The sequence below is a fragment of the Zootoca vivipara genome, chromosome 14 (assembly GCF_963506605.1).
Source record: "Zootoca vivipara chromosome 14, rZooViv1.1, whole genome shotgun sequence".
NCBI lineage: Eukaryota > Metazoa > Chordata > Lepidosauria > Squamata > Lacertidae > Zootoca > Zootoca vivipara.
Genome location: NC_083289.1, coordinates 17,973,366 through 17,997,267, shown reverse-complemented (window position 1 = coordinate 17,997,267; position 23,902 = coordinate 17,973,366). Strand labels below are relative to the sequence as shown.

At 44.0% G+C, this 23,902-nt stretch overlaps 1 protein-coding gene across 1 annotated transcript in view; it reads left to right on the top strand.

Moving 5' to 3' along the window:
• Positions 1–1,778: 1,778 nt before the first annotated feature.
• Positions 1,779–23,902, top strand: part of FANCI (FA complementation group I) — a 28,059-nt gene continuing 5,935 nt past the window's right edge. The window contains exons 1-26 of the mRNA XM_035131317.2: positions 1,779–1,848; positions 2,347–2,471; positions 4,009–4,081; positions 5,204–5,334; positions 7,375–7,531; positions 7,625–7,682; positions 8,542–8,583; positions 9,078–9,201; positions 9,670–9,755; positions 9,936–10,068; positions 11,329–11,421; positions 11,583–11,719; positions 12,065–12,245; positions 12,744–12,831; positions 13,920–14,050; positions 14,645–14,715; positions 15,416–15,530; positions 15,624–15,746; positions 16,124–16,192; positions 17,805–17,906; positions 19,696–19,893; positions 19,985–20,106; positions 20,619–20,783; positions 20,988–21,167; positions 22,925–23,091; positions 23,541–23,620. Of these exons, the coding sequence (XP_034987208.2) occupies positions 2,388–2,471; positions 4,009–4,081; positions 5,204–5,334; positions 7,375–7,531; positions 7,625–7,682; positions 8,542–8,583; positions 9,078–9,201; positions 9,670–9,755; positions 9,936–10,068; positions 11,329–11,421; positions 11,583–11,719; positions 12,065–12,245; positions 12,744–12,831; positions 13,920–14,050; positions 14,645–14,715; positions 15,416–15,530; positions 15,624–15,746; positions 16,124–16,192; positions 17,805–17,906; positions 19,696–19,893; positions 19,985–20,106; positions 20,619–20,783; positions 20,988–21,167; positions 22,925–23,091; positions 23,541–23,620 (2,910 nt within the window). The 5' untranslated portion in view covers positions 1,779–1,848; positions 2,347–2,387. The remainder of the gene's footprint in view (positions 1,849–2,346; positions 2,472–4,008; positions 4,082–5,203; positions 5,335–7,374; positions 7,532–7,624; positions 7,683–8,541; positions 8,584–9,077; positions 9,202–9,669; positions 9,756–9,935; positions 10,069–11,328; positions 11,422–11,582; positions 11,720–12,064; positions 12,246–12,743; positions 12,832–13,919; positions 14,051–14,644; positions 14,716–15,415; positions 15,531–15,623; positions 15,747–16,123; positions 16,193–17,804; positions 17,907–19,695; positions 19,894–19,984; positions 20,107–20,618; positions 20,784–20,987; positions 21,168–22,924; positions 23,092–23,540; positions 23,621–23,902) is intronic.

Sequence of the window (23,902 nt, the reverse complement as noted above, 5' to 3'; positions counted from 1 at the left end):
TAAATAGGAACCGCTACAGCGGGAAGGTAAACGGCGTTTCCGTGTGCTGCTCTGGTTCACCAGAAGTGGCTTTGTCATGCTGGCCACATGACCTGGAAGCTATACGCCGGCTCCCTCGGCCAATAATGCGAGATGAGCGCGCATCCCCAGAGTCGATCACGACTGGACCTAATGGTCAGGGGTCCCTTTACCTTTACCTATTGCTGAATATAACACTGTATACTCTACTGCCATCAACAGAACCTACTGGATGACGCCCATAGCCCAATCTAGTCCAGTCCCCTTATAAAGCCATCCACGTCGGTGAACATCCCTGCCTGCCTCCAGTGGGAGTGAGTTTCATAGTTTAAATATGTGCAGTGCTAAGAAGTACAGTGGTACCTTGGTTCCCAAACACCTTGGTACTCAAAAAAGTTGGAACCCAAACACTGCAAACCCGGAAGTAAGTGTTCTGGTTTGCGAACTTTTTTCATAAGCCGAACGTGAATGCCACACTTCCGTTTTGAGTCTTACGCTGAGGTCTGTCTGTTTTTGCTATTTATTTTGCGTTTTTGTGGCTTTTTTGTTTTGTTTTTTGTGACTGTGTGGAATCCAGTTCAGCTACTGATTGATTGTGTGACTGCAGTACAGTGGTACCTCTGGTTGTGTCTGCTTCAGGTTGCATCTTTTCAAGTTAAGAATGCGGTTTTGCCGCGCGCGCGGAGAAGCGTTCTGCATGCTTTGCGCCTGTGCAGAAGTGCTCTATCACGGTTCGTGCGTGCGTAGAAGCGCCACTCTGGTTGCAGACTTTTCAGGGTGCGAATGGCACCCCTGAACGGATTGTGTCCGCAACCAGAGGTACCACTGTATATTTTTATTGCTTTCATTTTATGGATCAATGGTCTTGTTCATGTTAAATTTCTGTTTTAGGGGCTGTTTTTAAACGTCTGGAATGGATTAATCCATTTTGCATTACTTTCCATGGGAAAGCGTACCTTGGTTTTGGAACGCTTTGGTTTTGGAACAGACTTCCAGAACGGATTAACTTTGAAAACCAAGGTACCACTGTACTTTCTTTTTATCTGTCCTTCCAGCATTCAACTTCACCAGATGATCTCTTGTGTTCAGAGGGAGAAACACTTTTCTCTATCCATGGATAATTGTATAAAGTACCAGGAACTTGCTAAAACCAAGAAGCCCCAAGCACTGAAACCGTTCTTCATAGGAGAGTCTCTTTGGGTTTCTATTTAGTGAGCGTCCCTTTTAACTGGTTTCATTCTGTCCCTGTCTCCGCCTTTTAATTAATCGGCAGGCAGCAAACCTCGAACTCACAACCTTCCGATTACCGCGCCGGACACCCTACGCGCTGCTCCACAGCACCATCCGGGGACTTGGTTTGCCGCGGGGTTGGGGGGGGGGGAGTACAACAGGGAAGTGGAGGCGGCGCATAGGTTGCCTAGGGAAACGGAAGCTGTTCGGAGGGGGCGGGACTCCGTTGCCAGGGCAACGCCGACGAAGTTCCAGGCGGGAAATTCGGCGCTCGGGGAAGTTTTGAAGGGAGGTGAGGCCGGGAAGCCGCCGCCTGAGGCAAAACAGGGAAGAGGGTCGGCAGCGGAAGGGGGCGCGAACGTGTGTCACGTGGCCGAAGGTGGGTCACGAGGCTGAGCGGTGATTGTTGGTCATTAGTCTAAAAAATGACAAGTATTTTGGGGGCGGGGCGGTGAAACGGTGCCTCTGAGCATGTGGAGTTTACCTCTTTTGTTTATAACGGTTTCTGTACCAATTTTTCCCCCTACAGGGAGCTCAAAGTGGCACAAATGATTCCCACTCCCTATATTTCCAGTTTTGTCAGCATAGCAAGCCTGTGAGGTAGGTTTGGCTGAGGGTTGAGATTGGCCTATTGAGCTTTGTGTGTGTGTGTGTGTGTGTGTGTGTGTGTGTGTGTGTGTGTGTTGAAACAAGAGTCTTCCTAGTTGGCTGCACCATCATGGGGTTACCTGTGTCACCCCAGACAGGAAAGCTTGGGAGAAGATGTGAAAAGAAACCCAGCGGTTGCAGCAAAGTTGTGGCAAGTGGCTGTACATTTGAATACTTTCCCACTCGCTGCAGTCATACAAAAATACAAAGGCATATTTATACCCCAGCGTGTCATTAAGGAGTCATCCCAGCTTCAGTTCCACCCCACCCCAATTTATGTAATGCACTTTTTTTTATTGGCGGCACATTCAAACAGAGTGGTGGTGCAGTCCACAAAAAGCTTTATAGTTTGAGGCTGCGGTTCCCATAAATTTACCTTTAGAGGCCTTAGATATGAGTTTCCTCTGTTTGTTTCTGTAGGTTAAAACTCTTTTTTTGTTAATTTTACAGGCCACAAGTTTTTTGTTGTTGTTTCGCTGGCTCTATTAACAATGGACCAGAAAATCCTGACCTTAGTGGCAGATGAAAAAGCTGAGCAACTTCAGGCATGCCTGCAAAGCCTGAAAGAAAATGAGGTGAGCTGTTGTGATTCCCACAGCATTTCATGGGGGGGGGGGGATCCACTCATAGTGCCCTTGTTTGGGACTGATTGTAAAGAGGGAAAGAGAACCTGTGGTCCTGCATATGTAGCTGAACTCGCAACTCCCATCAACCCAAACCAGCATAGTTATTGGTCAAGGACAGTGGGCGTTCTCAGCCAACAACACATGGAGAACCACTCCTATCCCTTTGTTTGGACATTGCGCATTCTTTTCAGTGTATTTGTTTCACCATCATGGCTTCCATGATCAGTAGTTTTGTGTCCAAATTGTGAGGCATTCATATATACCATTAATGGACCTTTATTCATAGTTTAGGGGCACAGGTGGCGCTGTGGGTTAAACCACAGAGCCTAGGGCTTGCCGATCAGAAGGCCGGCGGTTCGAATCCCCGTGACGGGGTGAGCTCCTGTTGCTTGGTCCCAGCTCCTGCCAACCTAGTAGTTCGAAAGCACGTCAAAGTGCAAGTAGATAAATTACCTACAGTGGGAAGGTAAATGGCGTTTCCGTGTGCTGCTCTGGTTTGCCAGAAGCGGCTTAGTCATGCTGGCCACATGACCTGGAAGCTGTACGCCGGCTCCCTTGGCCAATAACGCGAGATGAGCGTCGCAACCCCAGAGTTAGTCACGACTGGACCTAATGGTCAGGGGTCCCTTTACCTTTACCTTTATTCATAGTTTGCTAATTGCACGAGTTGCAAGTCGCTAGATATTTGTGCTTATTCCTGTTGTATTTCCGTTTCCTTCTACTAACGCATAGCTGTGGGAAGTCCCATGCATTCGGGAAAATGGTAAAAATTGTGGTGACTCTGTCAGTGGGCAGCTATGCCAAGGTCCTGCAACTTTTGCATTCTGCACTATACAGTATTGGGAACCAAAACAGAATCTCATGCAATTTGTATGTTTTTATACGTCTCCCTCCTCCTGTAACATTACCTCCTGTACAGTTTTATGACAGCTAGATAATGTTGTTTTGCTCCCATTTTTCATCATTGTGTTAAGGTTGCCAAGTCTCCTGCCTTTTACTATGAAAACTAATGACAAGTATATCAAATGCCTTTCTTTTTTCCCCCCTACCAGAGTGTAACAAGTGTTACTGTAGTACTGTATATAATTCACAAAAATATTTTTGGGTGCATTCATTCCTCTGTGGTTTCTCCCTTTTCATGAACTTGGTGTATTTTAACTGCATGTCAGGCTGTCTAGTAACAGGCCATTCATCTAGTCATCTCTGATGAGTGGAGGTTGCTTCCAGCTGACCAGGCATGGAGAACTGAAAAAGGTTTAGGGTTAGGCAGCCACAAATGATTAATGTAAGTATGCATAGGCTGGTAAATATTTTGGATGTATCTGCAAGGCCGTATTAAGAGGAGGGTAAATTTATGTGCCTTAGTGATGATTGTATGGAAATTAGTACCTGGTTATACACAGTGTTTCTGTTATCGTTGGATGTAGAAGCTTAAAGTGATGATACAGTAAATGAATATTGTGCTCCCCCCTCCTTCTTGCTGCAGTTGAAAGGCTTAATCACAAAGCAGGCTTTGAAGGGAAAGGAGATTGGTGCTCTCCTGAGAGGAATCTTCAAAGGTACCACACAATGAGTTGTGATAGACTGATCTATGAATCCTTTTTGTACCCAACTGTTCCATGTATGACATTGATATCTTACAGTGCAATCCTAATCATGTCTACTCAGAAGCAAGTCCTGTTGAATTGGGTTAGGATTGCAGCCTTAAGCAAGTACTTGGGTGTGGCTGCAATCCTGTGTTCATTTACTTGGAAGTAAACTCAGCTGACCTCAGTGGGACTTGCTACTGAACAGAGAAATATAGGACTGTGCTGTAAAGAATCTTCTAGATTTTTATTGTTTTTTTTTAGAGACATGCTGTGGACCAACTGAATGAAGTCCCCAGACCACAGTTTGGGAACCCTTGTTCTAGACCAGGCATCCCCAAACTGCGGCCCTCCAGATGTTTTGGCCTACAACTCCCATGATCCCTAGCTAACAGGCCAGTGGTCAGGGATGATGGGAATTGTAGTTCAAAACATCTGGAGGGCCGAAGTTTGGGGATGCCTGTTCTAGATAGTATTGCTTGCAGGTGAGGAGAATTCTTTTGAACTTGTCCCAGCAGTTGGGTTTCCTGACCACTTAAATGTGCCAGTGTTAAGTAATTCCATGTGGACACAACTGATGTTTATTTGTGAACAAGATACAAAAATATAGACTACGATGGGGGATATTTTAATTTGGAGCTTCTGTTAATAAAGGAATTTGCAAGATTTGGGAGTCATGCAGAACCATTTAGCTGTTTAAATTGCACAGAAGAAAGCGAGTAAATGGTCAGAAAAATTGTTGAGAGTGTTGGTGAAGTCTAGGCCACCAGCTGCTCTTTTATCTCTTGTAAGAGCTGTCTTAAAATGTTTGAATTCCTTCAGTAGCACCTTAAAGACCAACTAAGTTTATATTTTGGTATGAGCTTTCGTGTGCATGCACACTTCTTCAGATACCAGGTACCAGGTGTCTGAAGAAGTGTGCATGCACACGAAAGCTCATACCAAAATATAAACTTAGTTGGTCTTTAAGGTGCTACTGAAGGAATTTTTTTATTTTGCTTCGACTCAGACCAACACGGCTACCTACCTGTAATTAAAATGTTTGGTCAAGTAACTTCTTTATTGTTTTTGTTTCCCTTGGAAATTCCACTCCAGGTTCTCCTTGCTTCCAACAAACGGGTGTTGTTAGGAGGCTCAGTGTTTATAAGCATTGTGTCCAATTGGTGGAGTCGGGGGACCTGCATTTGGAAGTTGCATCTGAAATTATACGGCTGCTTATGTTAGAGGTAGGAATGGAGTTATCAAAACTGGTTTCTCCAGCTCTGCAAAGTGTAATGGAGATGATGGTTCCCTTCCACTTCTAGATTCCACACTTAAATTACATTGCGGTCATCTCCTGTGAATCCTGACCCTATGCATGTTGCAGAACACGCATGTTGTCTAGTGGGGCTGATTTTCAAGACACTACATGTGATTGCAGCTTTAGAGAGCAATCCTTAACTACTAAGAAGGGTAGGTAAGGAAGGGGCCATTTGATATTGTGGGCCTCCTTCTCTGCAGATGGAGGAGTCCCCAGTGTGGTGGAAGAAAGCAATGCTGTGGTCACTCACTTGCCACCAATGCTCTGTGTGTGGTGGAGCCACGAATGGGGACACATTGTGGAAGGCTGTGATTTTTCTAGATCCAAAGCCTCCTCATTCCCCAGACATGGATTCTACACACATACGCACACTCCATTACTCTGTCCATCTCGTTGGTGATGAAATCATTTCTAGGTCATAAGGTTTCCTCCTGGTGTTGCACCTGTGAAGTGAAGAAACCGAGTCAGGGGGTTGATGCAAGTGAGCTGTGCGCGTAGCAAGCTGAATGGCAAGCTCGGCAGAGGCTCTTTTTATTAGCAGAAAATACAGAACCAGGCAGATACTTTTTCGGACTATGACCTTTGCACATCCTCTAACCACAGGGTCGCGGGATGACACAAGGTGATGTCAGTACCTGTTTCCATGGCCTCAAGTTCCCCTTAAGCAAAGGTTAATCGAAAGTAGACAAAGGCCACCGGCAGGGCAGGGCAAACCACTGAGAAAGCAGAAGGCTAGAGAAAGTTCATGGCATTCAGGCAGAGCTAAGGTCGTATATAATAATAATAATAATAATAATAATAATAATAATAATAATAATAATTTATTATTTATACCCCGCCCATGGGCAGCTTCCAACAAAACATTAAAATACAGAAATCCATCAAACATTAAAAGCTTCCCTAAACAGGGTTGCCTTAAGATGTCTTCTAAAGGTCTGGTAATTGTTCTCTTTGACCACTGGTGGGAGGGCGTTCCACAGGGTGGGTGCCACTACCGAGAAGGCCCTCTGCCTGGTTCCCTGTAACTTGGCTTCTCGTAGCAAGGGAACCGCCAGAAGGCCCTTGGCGCTGGACCTCAGTGTCCGGGTAGAACAAGTCATATAGGGTATGACTCTCTGATGGCTGTGGCTCGTCTGCGGTTGGGAGTGTGCTCCACCGCGGTGAGGTCATCCCATCACCTCCCCTGCAGTGAAGTGTGCTTCAAGCCTGGCCACCATCCCTACACACCTGTGCCTTTGACAGCAGTTCAGCACAGTGTAATTTTGTAAGTGAAGCTTCTCCTACTACTTAGGTCTATGACAGGAAAGTTTTCATCTGCTCAGTTTCTACAGGAGCAGGACCCCACTGCATGTGTGCAAATTTAACACGATCAAAGGTAGCCAATCACCCATTCCCTCCCTCTCATTATGTATAAAGGTCTGATGACTTCTCTTTCAGTGTATCTGAAAAAGTGTGCATGCACACGAGAGCTTATACCTAAAACTACTCAGTTGGTCTGTAAGGTGCTACATTATAATTTTTAAATTCTTTTGGAAGGATTCTTTTAAAGACTTTCTTAGATCGTATAACTTTTTTGAAGACCTGATTCTTTTAAGGGAGTTTTTAGGTTTTTAAGAAGAGTCTTTTAAACTATCTTTTTAAAGAATTGTTTTAATTTATTTTGACTACGGCAGACCAACACGGCTACCTACTTGAATCTATGATCAAAGGTAGTTTGTATACTTAGAACATTCTAGGCCTTCAGGTTCTTATTGGCTAATGTGTTATGTAATAAATATGTGACCCCGTTAACTTCCTTTCACCCAAGGAAGGACATCCCAGTGTGTTCATGCAACAACTATTTCTAATACAGCTTTCACTGGCAAATTGAGATTGCATTTTTAAATACTTTTGATATTTTAGTCTGGAACCCCCTTGGTGCATATTTTCATATGCATCTTCCCATATCTTGTCCCTCATTTTTCAGGCTCATGAGCTGCCAGGTTCTGCATTGGCTGACCTGGCAACTTTGTTTGTTGAAGCTGTCAAAGGTGGCATCTTGCTCAGTGGCAGGTCTTTGGAGCTATTTCCTACAGTTCTGACTGCACTAGCAACAGCTAAAGAGACACTGGTTTATGGGGCAGGTAAGCCCTATCCCTTCTTTCTTCCTTATTTCCATTTGACTAGCAACTCGTCCTAAGTGCCCTTGTACTGTGTGCTTTCCCATCCCTTTTCAGGTGAGCTGAGTGGGGAAGAGTTTAAGAAACAGCTGATCAATACACTTTGTTCCAGCAGGTAGGCATGTCTTCAGCAGGCCATGTACAGTTCTTTGCTTGCCTTTAGAATTGTTCAGAATGCACCAGTTTTAGGCAAGCAACTCTTTGCTATGTTTTACCCAGTCAAATATTAAACTCTGGTACTGATTTTTATTGGTGTTCTTACTTGACTTCCACCAAAATGGTGAGTTGCAACAACATAAAAATGCAATAGCAAAACCAGTTAAAACATTTTACAATCAGAAGAACAGGGTGGGTCCTAAATATAGTTTTAGGTGTCAAAGACCAGGGTAAAGAAGTGTGCCTGCATCGTATGGGGAAAGCTATACAATAAAGGTGCCAGGCACACCTCTTTGGGGAGGAAATTCCACAGCTTAGGGGTTTGCCACAGAGAATCGCCTCTCCTGGGCTGCCACCATTGAACTGAGGGTGGCAGAATAACAAAGAAGGCTCCTTCTGCCAGTCTTAACACCCAAGAGGGTCTGTAAGGAAGGAGACAGTCTTTTCAGATATTTGGGGGCTAAGTTTTAGGGCTTTGAACACCAACATGAGGACCTTGAATCACATCTGGAAATGAACTGGCAACCACGGGGTTGTTGCTTTCTTTTTTAGAAAAGGGGGGGCAATTATATGTGTTCTAAATAGGACCCCAGCCAATAATCTGGCTGTTGAAGTTTCTGAGTTATCTCCAAGGGCAGCTCCATGTAGAATACATTGCAATTAATCCAACTGTAGGTGTACTGGGGCAGAGACATCTCTCTCACCATCCCTTTATTTCACAAACTGACATGTGTAGCACAAGTATCCCTGCTGAAAGTATTTTTGTTAGTACTTTATTTTCTGTTTTCAAACCTTCTGATTGATTTTTATATGGGCAGGTGGAGTCCTCAACATGTGATACATCTCTCCTCCATGTTCAGGTAGCCTCTCTACAATTTTTTTCTTTTCCTTCTTCATTGCTGACTTACAGAGGTGAGGGGAGAGCAGTGTCATTAGGCATGTCAGTCATAATCCATGCTTGCACTTTGGAAGAAGTTCTAGTTGGCCAAGTGTTTCCTAAGTGGGAAAGGTTCTTGAACCAAGGCTGATTTCTGGGATATACCATTTGGGGGCTACTGTAGTGGAGAGAGTATTGGACGTGGAGCATGGAGACTTGGATTAAGATCCCCACTTAGCCATGAATGATTGTGGGCCAGTCTCAACCTAACCTGTCTCGCAGGATTGTTGTGAAGATAGCTTGAGGGGTGGGGCTACCTTGAGCCCCTGGGGAAAAGGTGGGCTATGAATGTAAATCATAAATAATATTTGCTGGTTTTCGTGCTGTGGTTTCTGTGGCCCCAGAGGCTTCTCTGCTGATGTTTTGGACTGGTGTTTGGGTATATGATCTGGACTGGCTTTTTTCCTTACTTTGCAGGGACATCCCATTGAGTGCAGAAGAGCTGCAATTCGTGGTGGAAAAGGTCTTAAGGATGTTCTCTCAGTTGGACCTCCAAGAAATCCCTCCTTTAGTTTATCAGCTTCTGTTGCTTTCTGCAAAGGTAAGGTTTTTGGAAAATTTGACCAGGCTCCGCAAATCTTAAAATCCGGACCCTGACATGCATTAGGTTCTGTGGATGACTCAGATCAGATGATGATGATCATGATAACAACAACAACAATAAGTAATAATACTAATAATTATTATTTATACCCTGCTCATCTGGCTAGGCGACTTCCAATACATATAAAAACGTAATCTAACATTAAACATTAACAACTTCCCATCTAGCCCAGTCTGACTGTTAGACGTTTTTCAGGGTCTTGGGGAGAGATCTTTCCTGGTACTTGGTCCTTTTAACTGGAGATGCCAGAAAGTTTTAATCTGATACCTTCTGCATCCAAACATGCGCTGCACCACTGAGACATAATATCTCTCCAAATGTTTGTATGAATGTTTCTTGTTACTGTGCTTTATTACTGTAATACTGTGGTGTGCTTTCTGTTTACTTTGTCTCGTGATCTTTCAGGGCAGCAAGAAAAACGTTTTGGAAGGGATAATCAGCTTTTTCAATCAGATGGATAAAAAGCAAAAAGAAGAGCAGGGAAATTCAGAGTGAGTCCCCTCTTATATTCTCATTTTTCTGCCCTCATATTTGTTATTCTCTTTTCCCTGTAAGGACACCTTTGATTGTGGGGCAAATGTGTTGTCTTAGTTTCTCTGCGGTTGCCCTTATTCCATCCGTGCTACAACTGTCTTTCTATCTTTGGCCTCTCTATGACTCATTCTTTTCAGATCAATGGACCTTGAAGAAGCCACAGTGCCCCTGGACCAACTTCGCCATGTAGAAGGCACCATTATTCTGCATATCGTGCTGGCTATTACTCTGGACCAGGATTTGGGAAAAGAGCTAATAAAATACTTAAAGGTATATCAAATGCATAATGTTGGTGCTGAGGATGTTGCTGATATGCCAGATATAGTAGCATTAATCTGTTTATGCCAATGTTAGATATAATTTGGTCTGTGTTGATAGCAGTCTTCTAGGATTGAACTCACCCCATGGGACATTGTTCCCTAAGCTAATTATGGCTTGGAATGCCAATCACTCCTAGACCTCTGTGATGTCTTACCTGCTTTCATATTTTTTCAACTGGGTGAAAGGCTTGCTGGCTTTGGCACTGTGTTCCTGGTTGTTTTAAGCCACACTTCTTTATGTCTAATTTATAGGGAGCTGTGGTGTAATGTCATCTTACTTACCATGTTGAACCAAAATTGCTTTGCTGAAACTGGCAAGTGTGTGTGGCTCTGTGGGTCTGATGCTTGTTCCCAGGTTAATAAATTATGACTTATTAAATTGGGAATGTTACATCCAAATGGAGCCCTCTTTTGCAGAAAGAGAGACACACAAAAATCAAAGTAATCTGGCAGCCCGGCTCATGCTAACCCAACCACATGGACCTAGTGGCTGGACTTGTGTCCTCTTTTTGGCTCTTTCTCCTTGCAAGACAAAGAGAAAGGGATAGAAGGGAAATGCAGAATTCAGCTCTGCAGCATTTACACAGCTGTGGGAACAAAACAGTCCCAAGCACTGCATTTATAGCAGAGCAGTTTCTCAAAGAGGACTCTCTTTAGGGAGGCTATCTGCAAGATGGTCTCCTTTCCTGTAAAAAGGAGAGCAAAAGGCTTTACACAGGCTTGAACCAACTCTGCTGCCTAACCATCCCCACCTTTTGTTGAAGTTTTGGAGAGAAAAGAAAGTATTTGGGGCACAAGGATCCAGAGGGGCTTTGAGAATGCTGTGATGGCTTCTGCCATACAAGTGCAAACTTGGCTTTTGACTTTTGTTTAGAAGAGCTGAACATTCAACCAAAGCTGAGAACTATGTGTCTGAATAACTAAGCCAATGCTAGCTGTTGCAGAAAACACTGAGCTACATGAATCAATGGTCTGATTCACTATAAGACAGCTTGATGTGGAATAAATTACATGATGAAACAGATTCAGTGACATAGCTGCCAAGCTTAGTCCGCTGAGACAAGAGAAACACTCATGTCCATTATTGGTCTACTTTATAAATCTCATATTCATATATATATATATATATATATATATATATATATATATATATAATATCATTATAAATATGAAGCCCTCTAACTTGCTCCATTTGCTTGATACTTTGTAGACTGAACAACAAGGGGATCTTAGCAAGGTCTTGTGTCCCTTCAGCATAACCATTCTTCTCTCAGTGACCAGAATACACCGATTTGAAGACCAGGTATGTCTTTCCCTGCTAGCGCTTGACTACATCAGTGAGCCTGGCAGAGAATATTTAGGTGGGCTGGTGGAGCTTTTAGTTGACAGGTTTGCTCACGCAATGTTTGGTTCTGGCTGGGATGCTCAGTATTCTCTCTTGCCCACTCAACTTTTGTGCTTTAGGTCTTTGACTTTTTGAAATCTTCAGTTATGAAGAGTTTCAAGGACAAGCAGTTTCTTCAGGGCTCCAAGTTCCTGCAGGAATTGGCTCCTCAAAACTATGACATATCTGCCGTGGTTTTGGAAGTTGTGGCAAACAGGTGAGTTGCTGCAGTCCACCAATTAAGAACTTGATGGACAAAGTTCTCACCGCTTCCCTTCTCTCTCCTCAACCCCTGGCATTATTCTTTGATGGTAATGCACACATTCAGAAAGTGGGGAGACAAGGATGCTAGAGAGTATTGTTGCCTTTGCAAAAATGCCCTGTTCTGCCCATGCCCAAGAATGTACATAAAAAGAATCTGCTTATGCCCATCTGGTTCAGCAACCTGTTCTTACAGTGGTGAACTATATGCTTATGCAAAGCCCGTAAGCAAATGAATAAAAAGTAAATGTTCTTTTAAAGTTGCTGTCTCCCTCTCCCTTCTTTTAATGACTCCATCCAGTGTGTTTGGTTGGGATCATGTGACTCGGGGCCTGGTGGATCTTGGATTCATCCTGATGGACTCCTATGGGCCAAAAAGAACTTTGGGAGGCAAAGTTGTGGAAACGAACCACGGCCTTTCTAAAACTCCAGCCCAGCAAGCTTGTAAGCTGGGAACTGATCTCCTATTGGAAGCCTTCAAGGTAAGGAGATGCCATTATAGGGAAACAGCTGTGATTTGTATTATCTTCTCCAGTTCTTTGATAACATTTCAAGCATTGTTGTTCCTTTCATTTAAATTGGAGCCACACTTTTCTTCCTTAAATCCAAAAACGTTTACTTTTACACCATATAAGAGAAGGAATTGCACACCCCTTGTACGTTCCTGCACGAGTCACAGTTCTGAGCACAACTTATGATTAGGCTGAGCTAAGCACACAGTAGTGACATGCACAAATTTTGAGGTTGGCTAGCTGCCTTTGTCTGCACCAAAAGTGACTGATCCATCATCCTTTGCTGGATGGACATTAATTCGGGTGAGAATCTTTCCTTCCACTTGCTCCATAGTTATGGTGAGGGCTATGTTAGTCATAGCAGCAATATTGGAGTAAACTTTTTTTATAGTCTGATAAATCTGCAAGTCTGGCTACAACCTCAAAAGTCGACCTATGACTGAATTTTAGCGTCCTGTCTGCTTTCAGGTCCATGAACCAATCAGAAGTGAAATACTGGAGCAGGTCCTGAACAGAGTCATCACAAATGCAAGCTCCCCTATCAGCCACTTCTTAGGTAACTGTGAAATGAACAAAGGGGGTACAATATTGCAAGGGAAATCTCACGTCTGCACAGATAAAACAGTTTCTTGGTTTCCTTCCTCCCTCAACTTCAGAAGGGAGTGGTGCTCCATCTGTTTTCCAGAGCCATAATTGTCTGGCTTTAAGAAGTAGAAGTCACACATAGCACTCATACTCTCTTGTGTAAAAAGGTAAAGGACCCCTGGACAGTTAAGTCCAGTCAAAGGCGACTATGGGGTTGCGGTGCTCATCTTGCTTTCAGGCCAAGGGAGCCGACATTTGTCCACAGACAGCTTTCTGGGTAATGTGGCCAGCATGACTAAACTGCTTCTGGCGCAACAGAACACACCGTGACGGAAACCAAAGCACACGGAAACGCCGTTTAGTTTCCTGCCACAGCGGTACCTATTTATCTACTTGCACTGGTGTGCTTTCGAACTGCTAGGTTTGCAGGAGCTGCGACAGAGCAACGAGAGCTCACCCAGTCACAGAGATTTGAACCGTCGACCTTCCAATCGGCAAGCCCAATAGGCTCAGTGGTTTAGACACTCTCTCATGTTCCATGTTGTTATTATATGTTTTGTTTTTTCAGTCTTTCCATTTACAGAAAGGGAGTTTATGCAGAGGAAATCACACCAGATTGCTGCCAAACCTAAAAACCAATGGTTTGTAGCAGATGTAGTCAAAATGTAGTTTACACCCATTTAGAGCCCCAGTTGCATACAAAGTTATTTTCCTACCCCCATTTTATCCTCATAACAACCCTGCAATGTAGGTTAGGTTGAGAGATGGAGACTGACTCTAGTTTACTAACTGAGCTTCCTGGCTGATTAGGGCTTTGAACATGAGTCTTTTTGGTCCTTGTGTGAAATACTTAGTGTCTGGCCCTCAATCCTTAGTGAGTACATATTTGAAGAAATCAGTTGTATGACCTCTTATCTTTCACTGTTCTGCTTTTTTGGGAAGGTGGCTTCATAACCTACGAAAATGTACTTCTTTTTCTGTCCCTGGCTCCTGATATATTGGCCTTCTCTTTCTCTTATGGAAGGCTGCAGCTCTCCTTGTTACTGTTTTCTCTTTCAGATCTGTTGTCCGGTATTATCCTGTCTGCGCCGCTCATCCTTCAGCAGTCTTCTTCAAAAGTCGCAGAGGCTTTTGATCATTTGTCATTCCTGCCTCTTGACACAGTACAAGGGTTGCTTAAGGCTGTGCAGGTAAAATTCTTTTATACTAGTCAGTTTTCAGCTCAAAAAGTCCTCAAAATATCTTGCGAAAGAGTGCAGCATATTAAAAAAAATACTTTGAAATATGTTACTACTCTTAAATTCATTCATTAAAATATCTTTTTATCCCTTCTTTCCATTTAAAATAAATGCTTGAGGCACTTTGCGATCTCATCCGTATATTTAAAAATCGATAAAAGATGGAAAGGGCATGGGATATAAAGCACTTCTGCTAATGTTTCGGAGATCAAATAGCAGGCCAGACAATTGCTAGAAAACGGATGTTTCTGCATAGTGGCATAAAGTTGTTGTGGAGAACGTGGGACAGGTTCCCCTTGGCAAGGCGTTCTAAAGTCTAGGTGATGCTTTCACCTGTGTGTCAAATGCTACACTCAGATCTTGCTTGTGGACTTCCTATTTATTTCTTGGAGTTCTCTTGTGGCTCATAGATTGGGAATGACTGACATGGCTCATTGATTATGCTGATACAATTCCTCCCCATCCCTCTCTTCTTGGCCTTCCTGCTGCTGCTCTTTTAGCAAAACTGCAGAACACTTGGTCTAATGCGTTGTTTTTTTCTCCCAGCCGCTGCTGAAAATTAGCATGTCCATGAGGGACTCCCTGATCCTTGTTCTTCGCAAATCAATGTTTTCTGGGTAAGCTGCCATTTTTTATGCTTTCAAAATAAATAGACATCTATGAAGTTCCTTGGTTTCCCTACCCCACCCCTCACTACTTTTATCACATAAACAACACATGTGGAAAGTGGATGTAACCTGAGGAGAGTCTCAAGAGCCAGATGGAGTCGCCTGGAGTACCATATGCTCCAAATTCTGCATGCGTTAGTCTTTAGCACTGAATCAGAGCAAACAGCAACTGGGTTTTCTGCAGATTGCTGTTTGTTCTGATTTAGCACAAAAGAGTAGGTTTTTCTAGGCACAGGGCAAGTGTTGGCAAGCCCTTTTCTGAAGACCTGGGGGAATTAGTTTCTCCACTACATGAAAAATGAACCCAAGTTCATGCTTGGTTGATAGACATAATTATTTATAATGGGTCTCAATAATAAAATGTAAAAATAAGTAGATGTCTTTAAAAAACAGGGTTGCTGTCTTTAAAAAAACAACACGCAGCACATTTTATCCACTTGATCATACCGTAAACAATACCTTTGTGGTTTTCCACTCTAGGTTTGTTTGTTTGTCGTTTTAGCTCTTCGCTCCAACTTTTAAGGGAATTCAGCTCGTAAAGCTTTGTCCAGCATGAACAAGGGAGGGAGGACAGGGTGCCCCAGAATTCTCAGCAGAAGCATCCATGGGTGTCCTTAATTGTTCTCCCTTGCCTCTGTTTCCATCACAGGCAGCTGGAGGCCCGTAAGTCAGCAGTTGCTGGATTTCTGCTCCTCCTAAAGAATTTTAAGGTTCTGGGTAGCTTGACCTCCTCCCAGTGCAGCCAGGCAATTGGTGCGAGTCAGGTAAGCAGCCAGCAGCTTCCCAAAGATCCTGTGCAGCCCCAGTTGTATAGGATTGCAGAGATGATTTCTCATGACTCTGTTACTGCCTTCTAGGTCCAGGTGGATGTTCATACCCGCTATAACGCAGCAGCCAATGAGGCCTTCTGCCTAGAAATCCTGGGCAGCTTGAGGCGATGCTTAAGTCAGCAGGCTGATGTCAGATTCATGCTCTATGAGGTAAGGAGGATCCTTTTGGCCGTGTTTCCACATAACTTCTTCGGTTCAAGCAGTGTCGAGGTTGTGGATTAATGTCGGCATCTGCAGGCCTTTGGAAGCTGGTTCCTGGTCTTCTGGTAAGTGTTTGTGTGTTGGTGTGTTATAGTGCTCTAGTTGTATAACACCCTTCCACACCTCTGCCATGCTTCATGGCAGTGTGATGGGGCCTGATTTGGTTTTGTGTGTTATATTGTGAGGATCAGTTTTTGCTTCTGAGCATAGTGGCAGGCAGCAGAGGCAGCATGGTTGCCTTCCATTGCCTACAGTGATGGAAATTGTCTGTGAGAGTTTTTAAGGCTCTCTTTAAAAAAACACAAACCTTTCTTCCCTCCTCTCAGGGTTTTTATGATGTCCTGCGGAGAAACTCCCAACTGAGTAATTCCATTCTGGAGATGCTGCTGTCTCAGGTATATGGCAAGATCAAAACATTGCAGGCTTGGTTCAGACAGTATGACAAACCGTAGTTTGGTATTGCATGTCCCAGCCCCAGGCTCACATGCTCTCTTCTCCCCAGTCTTCCCCTCCTTGTGTGATCTTGGCTTCTCGGTCAAGTCAGGCCTTTATTGTGTATAGCCAAGGGCCATTACCAATCCTAGTTTCTGATTCTGGTTTCAAATTCAGGTTTATAGGGAAAGAGCACAAACCAGAACATCCTGGTTTCGACAAAATGGACAAAATAGACCCGGAAAGTTTTTCTGTTGCCATTTTTGGTTAGTTTTTAAGATGTCATAGGACACTTCATTGCTTTTGCTATCTGGTGGGGTAGCAGAGTTTACACAACAAGAGGTAACTCATAAGATGACAAGTGAGGATGTGCATCAACTTAGAATCTTATCCCCCCCCCTTCTCTCTTTTACCTGCTGCTTATACCTGTATTTCTGGCTCCCACCATGGGAAATGCACAGTCATTGATGGTTTAACCAGGGATGCAGGGATGGAGAACCTTTCCATGGACCTTATTCCCTCATTGGCAACCTCAGAGCTGCAAGCTTGTCGTGGGCAGAGTAAGAAGTAAAAAGTGGGTGGGACCAGGGGCAAAAGTGGGCAGAGCAACTGAAGTGACTCTTACGGTGGACACTGTGTGTGTTTGCTCTTCATCCTTCATCCATGCAAGTGAGAGGTATTATCACAGATCAGGGACTCCTTCCAGCTAGGCGAAATCATTCAAAGTGGGTGCAAAGCATTGTCAGTGGAGGTTGTGGCCTGGGGAGAGTCCTGAGGCTCAGGTAAAGAGGTGCCCGGAGAGCTACATTTGGCCCCTAGGCCTGGGGTTCTCCAACTCTCCTTCAAAGCACCTGAAACTCAAAACAAGTATTAGAAGCCGCATGGTGGAAGGGGAAATAAAACAGATGGAAGGTCAGTGAGCCATGCATTAGTTACATAAGAGAGAAGGCAAATGCACATATCTTGGAACAACGCACTTGAGATGTGGATTCGTGCTCCCCCCTTTTTTTGGACAGATGTACAAACTCCCAAACTTGGGAGTAAGCTGTTTTTCCAGGTGAAGCTGTCTGTGCAGAAGGTTAATTGGCTTCCCCTTGTGTCAGTCATAAAGACACTTCCTTTCCACCTCCCTCTCTTGCTGCCCAGAGCATTGCTTTAAGTTTAAAAACAAAGGAGCATAGAGTTGGTGATTGGTTGGTTTTTTAACTCTTTAAATAGAAAAAACATGTCAGGCCCTAGGAGGGGAAAAAAGCTGGTCTAAATGGGAGCAGTGGGAGGTGGGAGGAGAGGGTTGAAAAATCTGTGCTGATGTATATTTGAGCCAGGTATGTATGTCAGTGGATCTCATCCACGGTGGAGGAAAATAACTATTCCTGTTCCTGGGCAGAGAAGTGGGGGTAGGAAGTATGTGTCTGTTTTCACCCTAGTTCAGCAATCCTAAGCTAGGGAAGATTTATTTCTTCTTTCTAACTTTAATTCAGCTGTTTAGCCTTTCTCCCCTGTTCCCTCTCCTGCCTAGCAGTAAAGTGGGATGATTCTCACTTGTAAAATGTTGTTCCTTATTTATTGTGGCAGATAAAGCGGTATTATGAGCCAGAACCTGACCTGCTGCCCCCGTTAAAACTAGAGGGATGCATCCTGGCTCAGAGAGACCAAATCTTCCTGCAAGAACCTTTGGTGAGAGCATTGGAGGATTGAGTCACTTGGATAATGGCTCTTAAAATTTCGTTTTCAGCTCCACTGATATCTGGAGCTTGTAACTAGCATCTTTGAGAGGAAAATGCCAGCATATTTCTCATAAGAACTGGCACCACTACAGACACCACATAATACCCATTCCATATTTGTAAGAACTTGATCACTTAGTGTGGCAGCACCTGAACTTTGGAACTCCCTGCCTATTGAGATCAAGCAGGTGCCACCACTGTACTCTTTTCGGCATCTAGTAGACAAGCCTACCCAGATGCTTAGAAAGTTGGGGTAATTTTAATCCTTTTCAGTATTTCAACTTTTGTATGTTTTTAAAGTACGGTTGTGAATATGTTTGTTTGTATGTTTTTAAAGCACAATTGAGGTGGTGGTTTGTTTGTTTTTAACAATCAAGCAATATATAAATTTATTAAATAAACTGCAGGTCCTTTTATCTCAAACAACCCATTACTTTGGAAGAAAAGCTTCCAGAGCAGTTAGCAGCTGCTGGGCCTGAATCAGAAGCACAAGGGAGGAGGCTGGCGGAGGGTTAAAGCCCCACCCACACCATTAGTGAAATGGTGTGAATGGTGTCCTGTCCAGTTTGGCTCTGGCAGAACGGATTACTGTACAGCAGAAGTTTTCAAACTTTTTTGAGTCCAAGGCTCCCTAAACCAACTACCCGTGTTTCTCCGAAAATAAGACACCGTCTTAAATGTATTTTTCCTCAAAAAAACACACTATGGCTTATTTTCAGGGGATGTCTTTTTTTAATTAAGTATGGTGCAGTTTAACCTACAAAGTTAAACTGCCTATCACTATGGCTTATTTTCGGGGTATGGCTTATATTCCTTGAATGCTTAAAAATCCTGCTATGGCTTATTTTATGGCTACGTCTTATTTTAGGAGAAACAGGGTACATTCTTTCAGCGACACCCCTGTGGGGCTCATGAGCCCAGTTATGTCACCCATTGCCTGCAGAACTGGCAGCCTCTCACCTTTTTTTCGAACATCCTCCCTTGCAGTGTTCCTTCAGCCTCCTCTCCTGTACAAGCCTTTGGGAGGCAGACACACAAGAGGACATCAGAGTAGGGAGGGAAAGAAAGAGGGACAGAGGCCAGTGTTGCCTGCAGCACCCCTGACCATCATTCAAGGCACCCCAGGGTGCCACGGCACACTGATTGAAAACCACTGCTCTATAGTTTTAACCCCTTTGTGCATTAATTCAACTTAAGCATGGTGGTTATATGATGCTGGTAGCAAGAAATAAACAGTAAATTGCAATAACTCGGGCCAGGAGGAAGATGAATTTCAAGTGAATCTTCAAAAGGTTTTATTTATGTCATGAAGAATTCAAATAGGAATCAATTCCACTATAATAGGCAAATAAAAATAAATTCCAGTGAAAAAATCCCAGGACAAGGCCCTGTTTCGACAATTCTTGGTACACTCTGACCATTAAAACATTGCCGACGAAGAATTGTCGAAACAGGGCCTTGTCCTGGGATTTTTTCACTGGAATTTATTTTTATTTGCCTATTATAGTGGAATTGATTCCTATTTGAATTCTTCATTACATAAATAAAACCTTTTGAAGATTCACTTGAAATTCATCTTCCTCCTGGCCCGAGTTCTTCAAATTTAGTGTTTATTTCTGGACTTCACCAAGAACCCCAATTTCTACAGGTATCTGTGGCAAGAATGTTTTCCTGGGGAGGGAGGAAGCATCTGAGCAACCTGCATGACCATTAATGATTGATGCTGCAATTTCCTTCAGGCTCACCTACTCTGCTGTATTCAGCATTGCCTGACCTGGTATAAGAGTACCTTAAGCCTGCGCCGACAGGCTGAGGAAGAAGAAGACCCAGATGATGATGATGATAATGATGATAAGGGTCTCCAGCAAGACTTGGAGGAGATGCTGGAGTCGATCACACGGCGAATGATCAAGAGTGAATTAGAAGATTTTGAACTGGTAAGTTAGGAACAGGGAGAAGACTGCTCCTTTCTTTCTTTTTGCAAAGCCTTGGAGATGAGATTTTAATTTCTTTCCTTTTTATGCTCAGGATAAGTCGGCAGACTTCTCTCAGTCTACAGGAGTAGGCTTGAAGAACAATATCTATGCTATTTTAGTGATGGGCGTCTGTGAGGTCCTCATTGAGTATAACTTTAGCATAGGGAATTTCAGGTAAGGAATGAAATTATCCACCCTCCCTCTGCCCTCCACCAGCATCTATGCTTCTATACAGCCAGTAGGACTTCCCAGCTGCAAACTGCATGGAATAGAGCTTGCAAGTTCAGCACAATTCCTGGTAGCATAAATAGTGAGAAAACCTATATGGTCTTGTTGAGCTTAACACTTGGACCCTTGACTAAGTCTCCGAAGGTTCTGGGTTCAAGTGACTGCCAGTGGTTTTAAACCCAGCTCTCCTCATGTCGTAGTGGTCCTTTAATCCCAGTAGGATGGAAATGAGTTCAGACGTTACTTTGTCCTACCCTCCCTCAATTTCGTTTAAAACAGCTTTGCAAACGGGTCCAACTAAGTTCCCCATCCGTTCTAGTGAATGACTAATATCTTCATGTTTGTCTGTGTCTTTCATGAGTGAAACATGAAATAAAAATACCCGGTACCTAGGTTCTGTTTTGAAATAGTTTGTCTCATGGTTTTTTGCATTTTTATTTCTGCAATGTGTGTTGCAGCAAGAACAAGTTTGAAGATGTTCTGGGCCTGTTCAAATGCTATACCAAACTTTGCGAAATCCTGAAAGAGAAAGCTGGGAAGAACAAACCCACTTCGGCAAATAAAATTGCCCGAAGCTTCCTTTCCATGGGCTTTGTGTGCACATTACTTACAAGTCTCTTCAGGTAAGGACCTGTGTTTCAAGGGACGTTCATCTAGGGTATCTAGAAATTTTCTCTCTCTCTCTTGATGCCTGAATGTGCTTTTACCCAATTTGAGGGGTAGCTTAAGTCACCTGAGATTACACCACTTTCTCTTCTGGCTCCACCCCTGATTCCTTTTTGCCATCTTGACGACCATTGAGAATTTGCTTTCTTCTGATGCCCCAGGGACTGTTCCCAGAACCACGAGGAGAGCTTGGCTGTTCTGCGCTCCAGCAATGAGTTTATGCGCTATGCTGTCAATGTGGCCTTGCAGAAAGTGCAGCAGTTGGAGGAGACGGGACAAACAGATGGGCCTGATGGGCAGAACAGAGATAAGATGTTCCAGAACCTCTGTAAAATCACTCGGTGAGTCACATGGCCTGAAGACTTTGCTGTGGTATTAGTAAAGTGTTTCCGTGCACTGCTCTGGTTTGCCAGAAGCAGCTTAGTCATGCTGGCCACATGACCCGGAAGCTGTACGCTGGCTCCCTCGGCCAATAAAGCAAGATGAGCGCCGCAACCCCTGAGTTGTCTGCAACTGGACCTAACGGTCATGGGTCCCTATACCTTTAACTCTTAAATATCTCAAGCTCTACATATTAAAAGGTGGAGAAAGAAAACAAAGAGGAGTTTGAAACTAAGCAAGTGTTGGGATTCTGAGCAAGTAGCCTCTTGGTCTTTGAGGCTATTGAGCAGCAGACTTCAGTAGTTAAGTCAAACTGTTTTGTACGGTTTTTGCAGTATTGTAAACAAAGTTATCATAGATGTTTCCAATAATAAGTTCAGATCTATAATATAGGCAGAAGATACTGCCATCATAAAGTGTATCTAGGCAGGAAGAATATGCATCCTGAATATATTTTATCCTTCTGGCTTGAGAGAATCCCCGGGGCAAGAGAAATGAGCTGTTTCTTGAAGCTGTCTGTCTTAAGTCTGCCGGTGGTTCCCAATGATAGCAAGCAAACCTGAGCAGATGTTCATCTTCCATGCTTCCCCTGACTCTGCTCTTCCTCAGGGACAGTGGGGGCAAAGGGAAGTTAAGAGTCCATCAGGCATTTCTGGTGTTACTGGTATCAATAACCCGCAGTCCTCAGCACTCTTGAAAGTTGGAGGCAATGCAGAGACAGTGATTCTTAAAATCCTCTCCCCTACCCCCTTGCTGATGTTGCTGATGCCCACAGAAGCCACGGGGGTGGGGTGGGGAGGTAGGCTTCTAGGCTTAATACTCAGCAACCAGATGTTTTCCTTCTCTCTGGGGGCAGGAATTCTTTGCCTTTCGTTGTGCCCACCCACCCACCTCGCTCTGCTCTTTCTCGACGGCAGTAGGGGCAGAATGAAGTCCAGGGGAGGACATACATTTTTCAGGGTCCTCTACCGAAATTCACCAGCTACAGTGGCGAACGATACACTAGTGGAGGGATGCCAGGTGACAGCTAGGTTCCCTGCACAGGCTGCAGCATGTTAAGTACACCTGATGGTTATGTTCTGCCTCCACCCCCAGAGGCAGTAAGGCTTCTGAATATCAGTTGCTGGAAACCACATGAGGAGAGAATGCTCTTGCCCTCTGCCCTCAGCTCTTGCTTGCAGGCTTCCCACAGGCTGGCCGCTGTGAGAATGGGCTGCTGGACTAGGTGGACTCCTGGCCAGTTCTTATTAGGATCACATTGTGCCACTGAAGACTGGGGAAGTCCTAGCCATAATGAAGGACTTGTCATAAGATGTTTTTGCATATTTTGTAACCCACTCACAGTAGGGTGCAGCTTTTCAGCTATATATAGTGGCCGACCTGGGATTTGATATTCTGTTTTTGCTTACCTGCCTGAGGTGGCAGGAACCTGAGAAATTATCAAGCAGCTGGCGTGCCCAGTGTGTGGCTTGCGGGCTGTGCTTGGTTTTGTTGGCCACAAACTGTGCAGGCCTGACTTTGACTGTACTGAGCAAGAGGCACATGTAAGAGATGACCTGATGTGAACTTGTGCCCATACTCCTTTGCATGCATGAATAGAGAGTTAAGCACAGCAATAGTGGATGAATAGTTTGGGTACAAGGGTTTGCTGTTCCTAGTCATCACACTTGGCCATTAAGCCTGCCTTAAATCACCCCCTACTTTCCCCTTTCCCCAGAGTCCTGCTGTGGAGATACACCTCAATCCCAACCGCAGCTGAAGAATCGGGCAAGAAGGAGAAGGGCAAGAGCATCTCACTGTTGTGCTTGGAGGGTTTGCTGCGGATCTTTAACACTGTGCAACAGCTGTATCCAGCAAAGATCCCACAGTTTCTGCAGGCACTGGGTAAGCATTGAGGCTAGTTTTCTGCTGAATTGTCAGTGAAGGGCTGGAAGTGTCATTGGGACACTCCTGTGGAATGCTCATAAAGATTCTGCAGGCCCCTTCTTTGTTAACTTCTGGGTGTCTGCTAAACACTTTTCTATGCTGCCAAGCTTACGCACACAATTAAGAAAGCTATCTTCTGTCATAGTTAGCTGATGATCTGTGAATTTAAGTTTTTGCATTTTTTAAAATTGTATATGCATATAAAATTGTTGTAGACTACTGATATTTTTTAAAGAAATTGCAGTATACAAGTATTATTTTTTATAAAGATAAACAGATATACTGTCGGCCACTGCTTTTCAAAGTAATGATCATCTGCATGTGTATAGCTGTGATGAATTCTCTCTCCTGATCTCAACTTCTACCTTGTTGCCATTCTCCCTCCTCCTTTCCCCCCCTTTTGCCAGATATTGCAAACGAAGATGCGGAAGAAGACGGGGACATTAACGTCACTGAGAAAGCGGCCTTTCAGATTCGACAGTTTCAGGTGAACTGCAGAAAGGTGGTGCTGGGGCTGAACTGCTTGAAGGGATGGATCAACTCTTGTTCAGGAGGATCCAGGCAGAGATACTGGGCCTTTGCTCTCAGTTTGCTGCTTACAGTTGCAAAGCCATTGGAGCAGATCTAGGAAAGGAGCATCTCCTACTTAGGGAACTGCCTAAGAATACTTGGACAGGAACAGAAAGTTTGAGTCTCAACAAATTTTCACCCCACCTTCCTCCCCTCCTTTCATTCCTTTCCTTGTTTGCTCATGAAATTCATTTTCCTT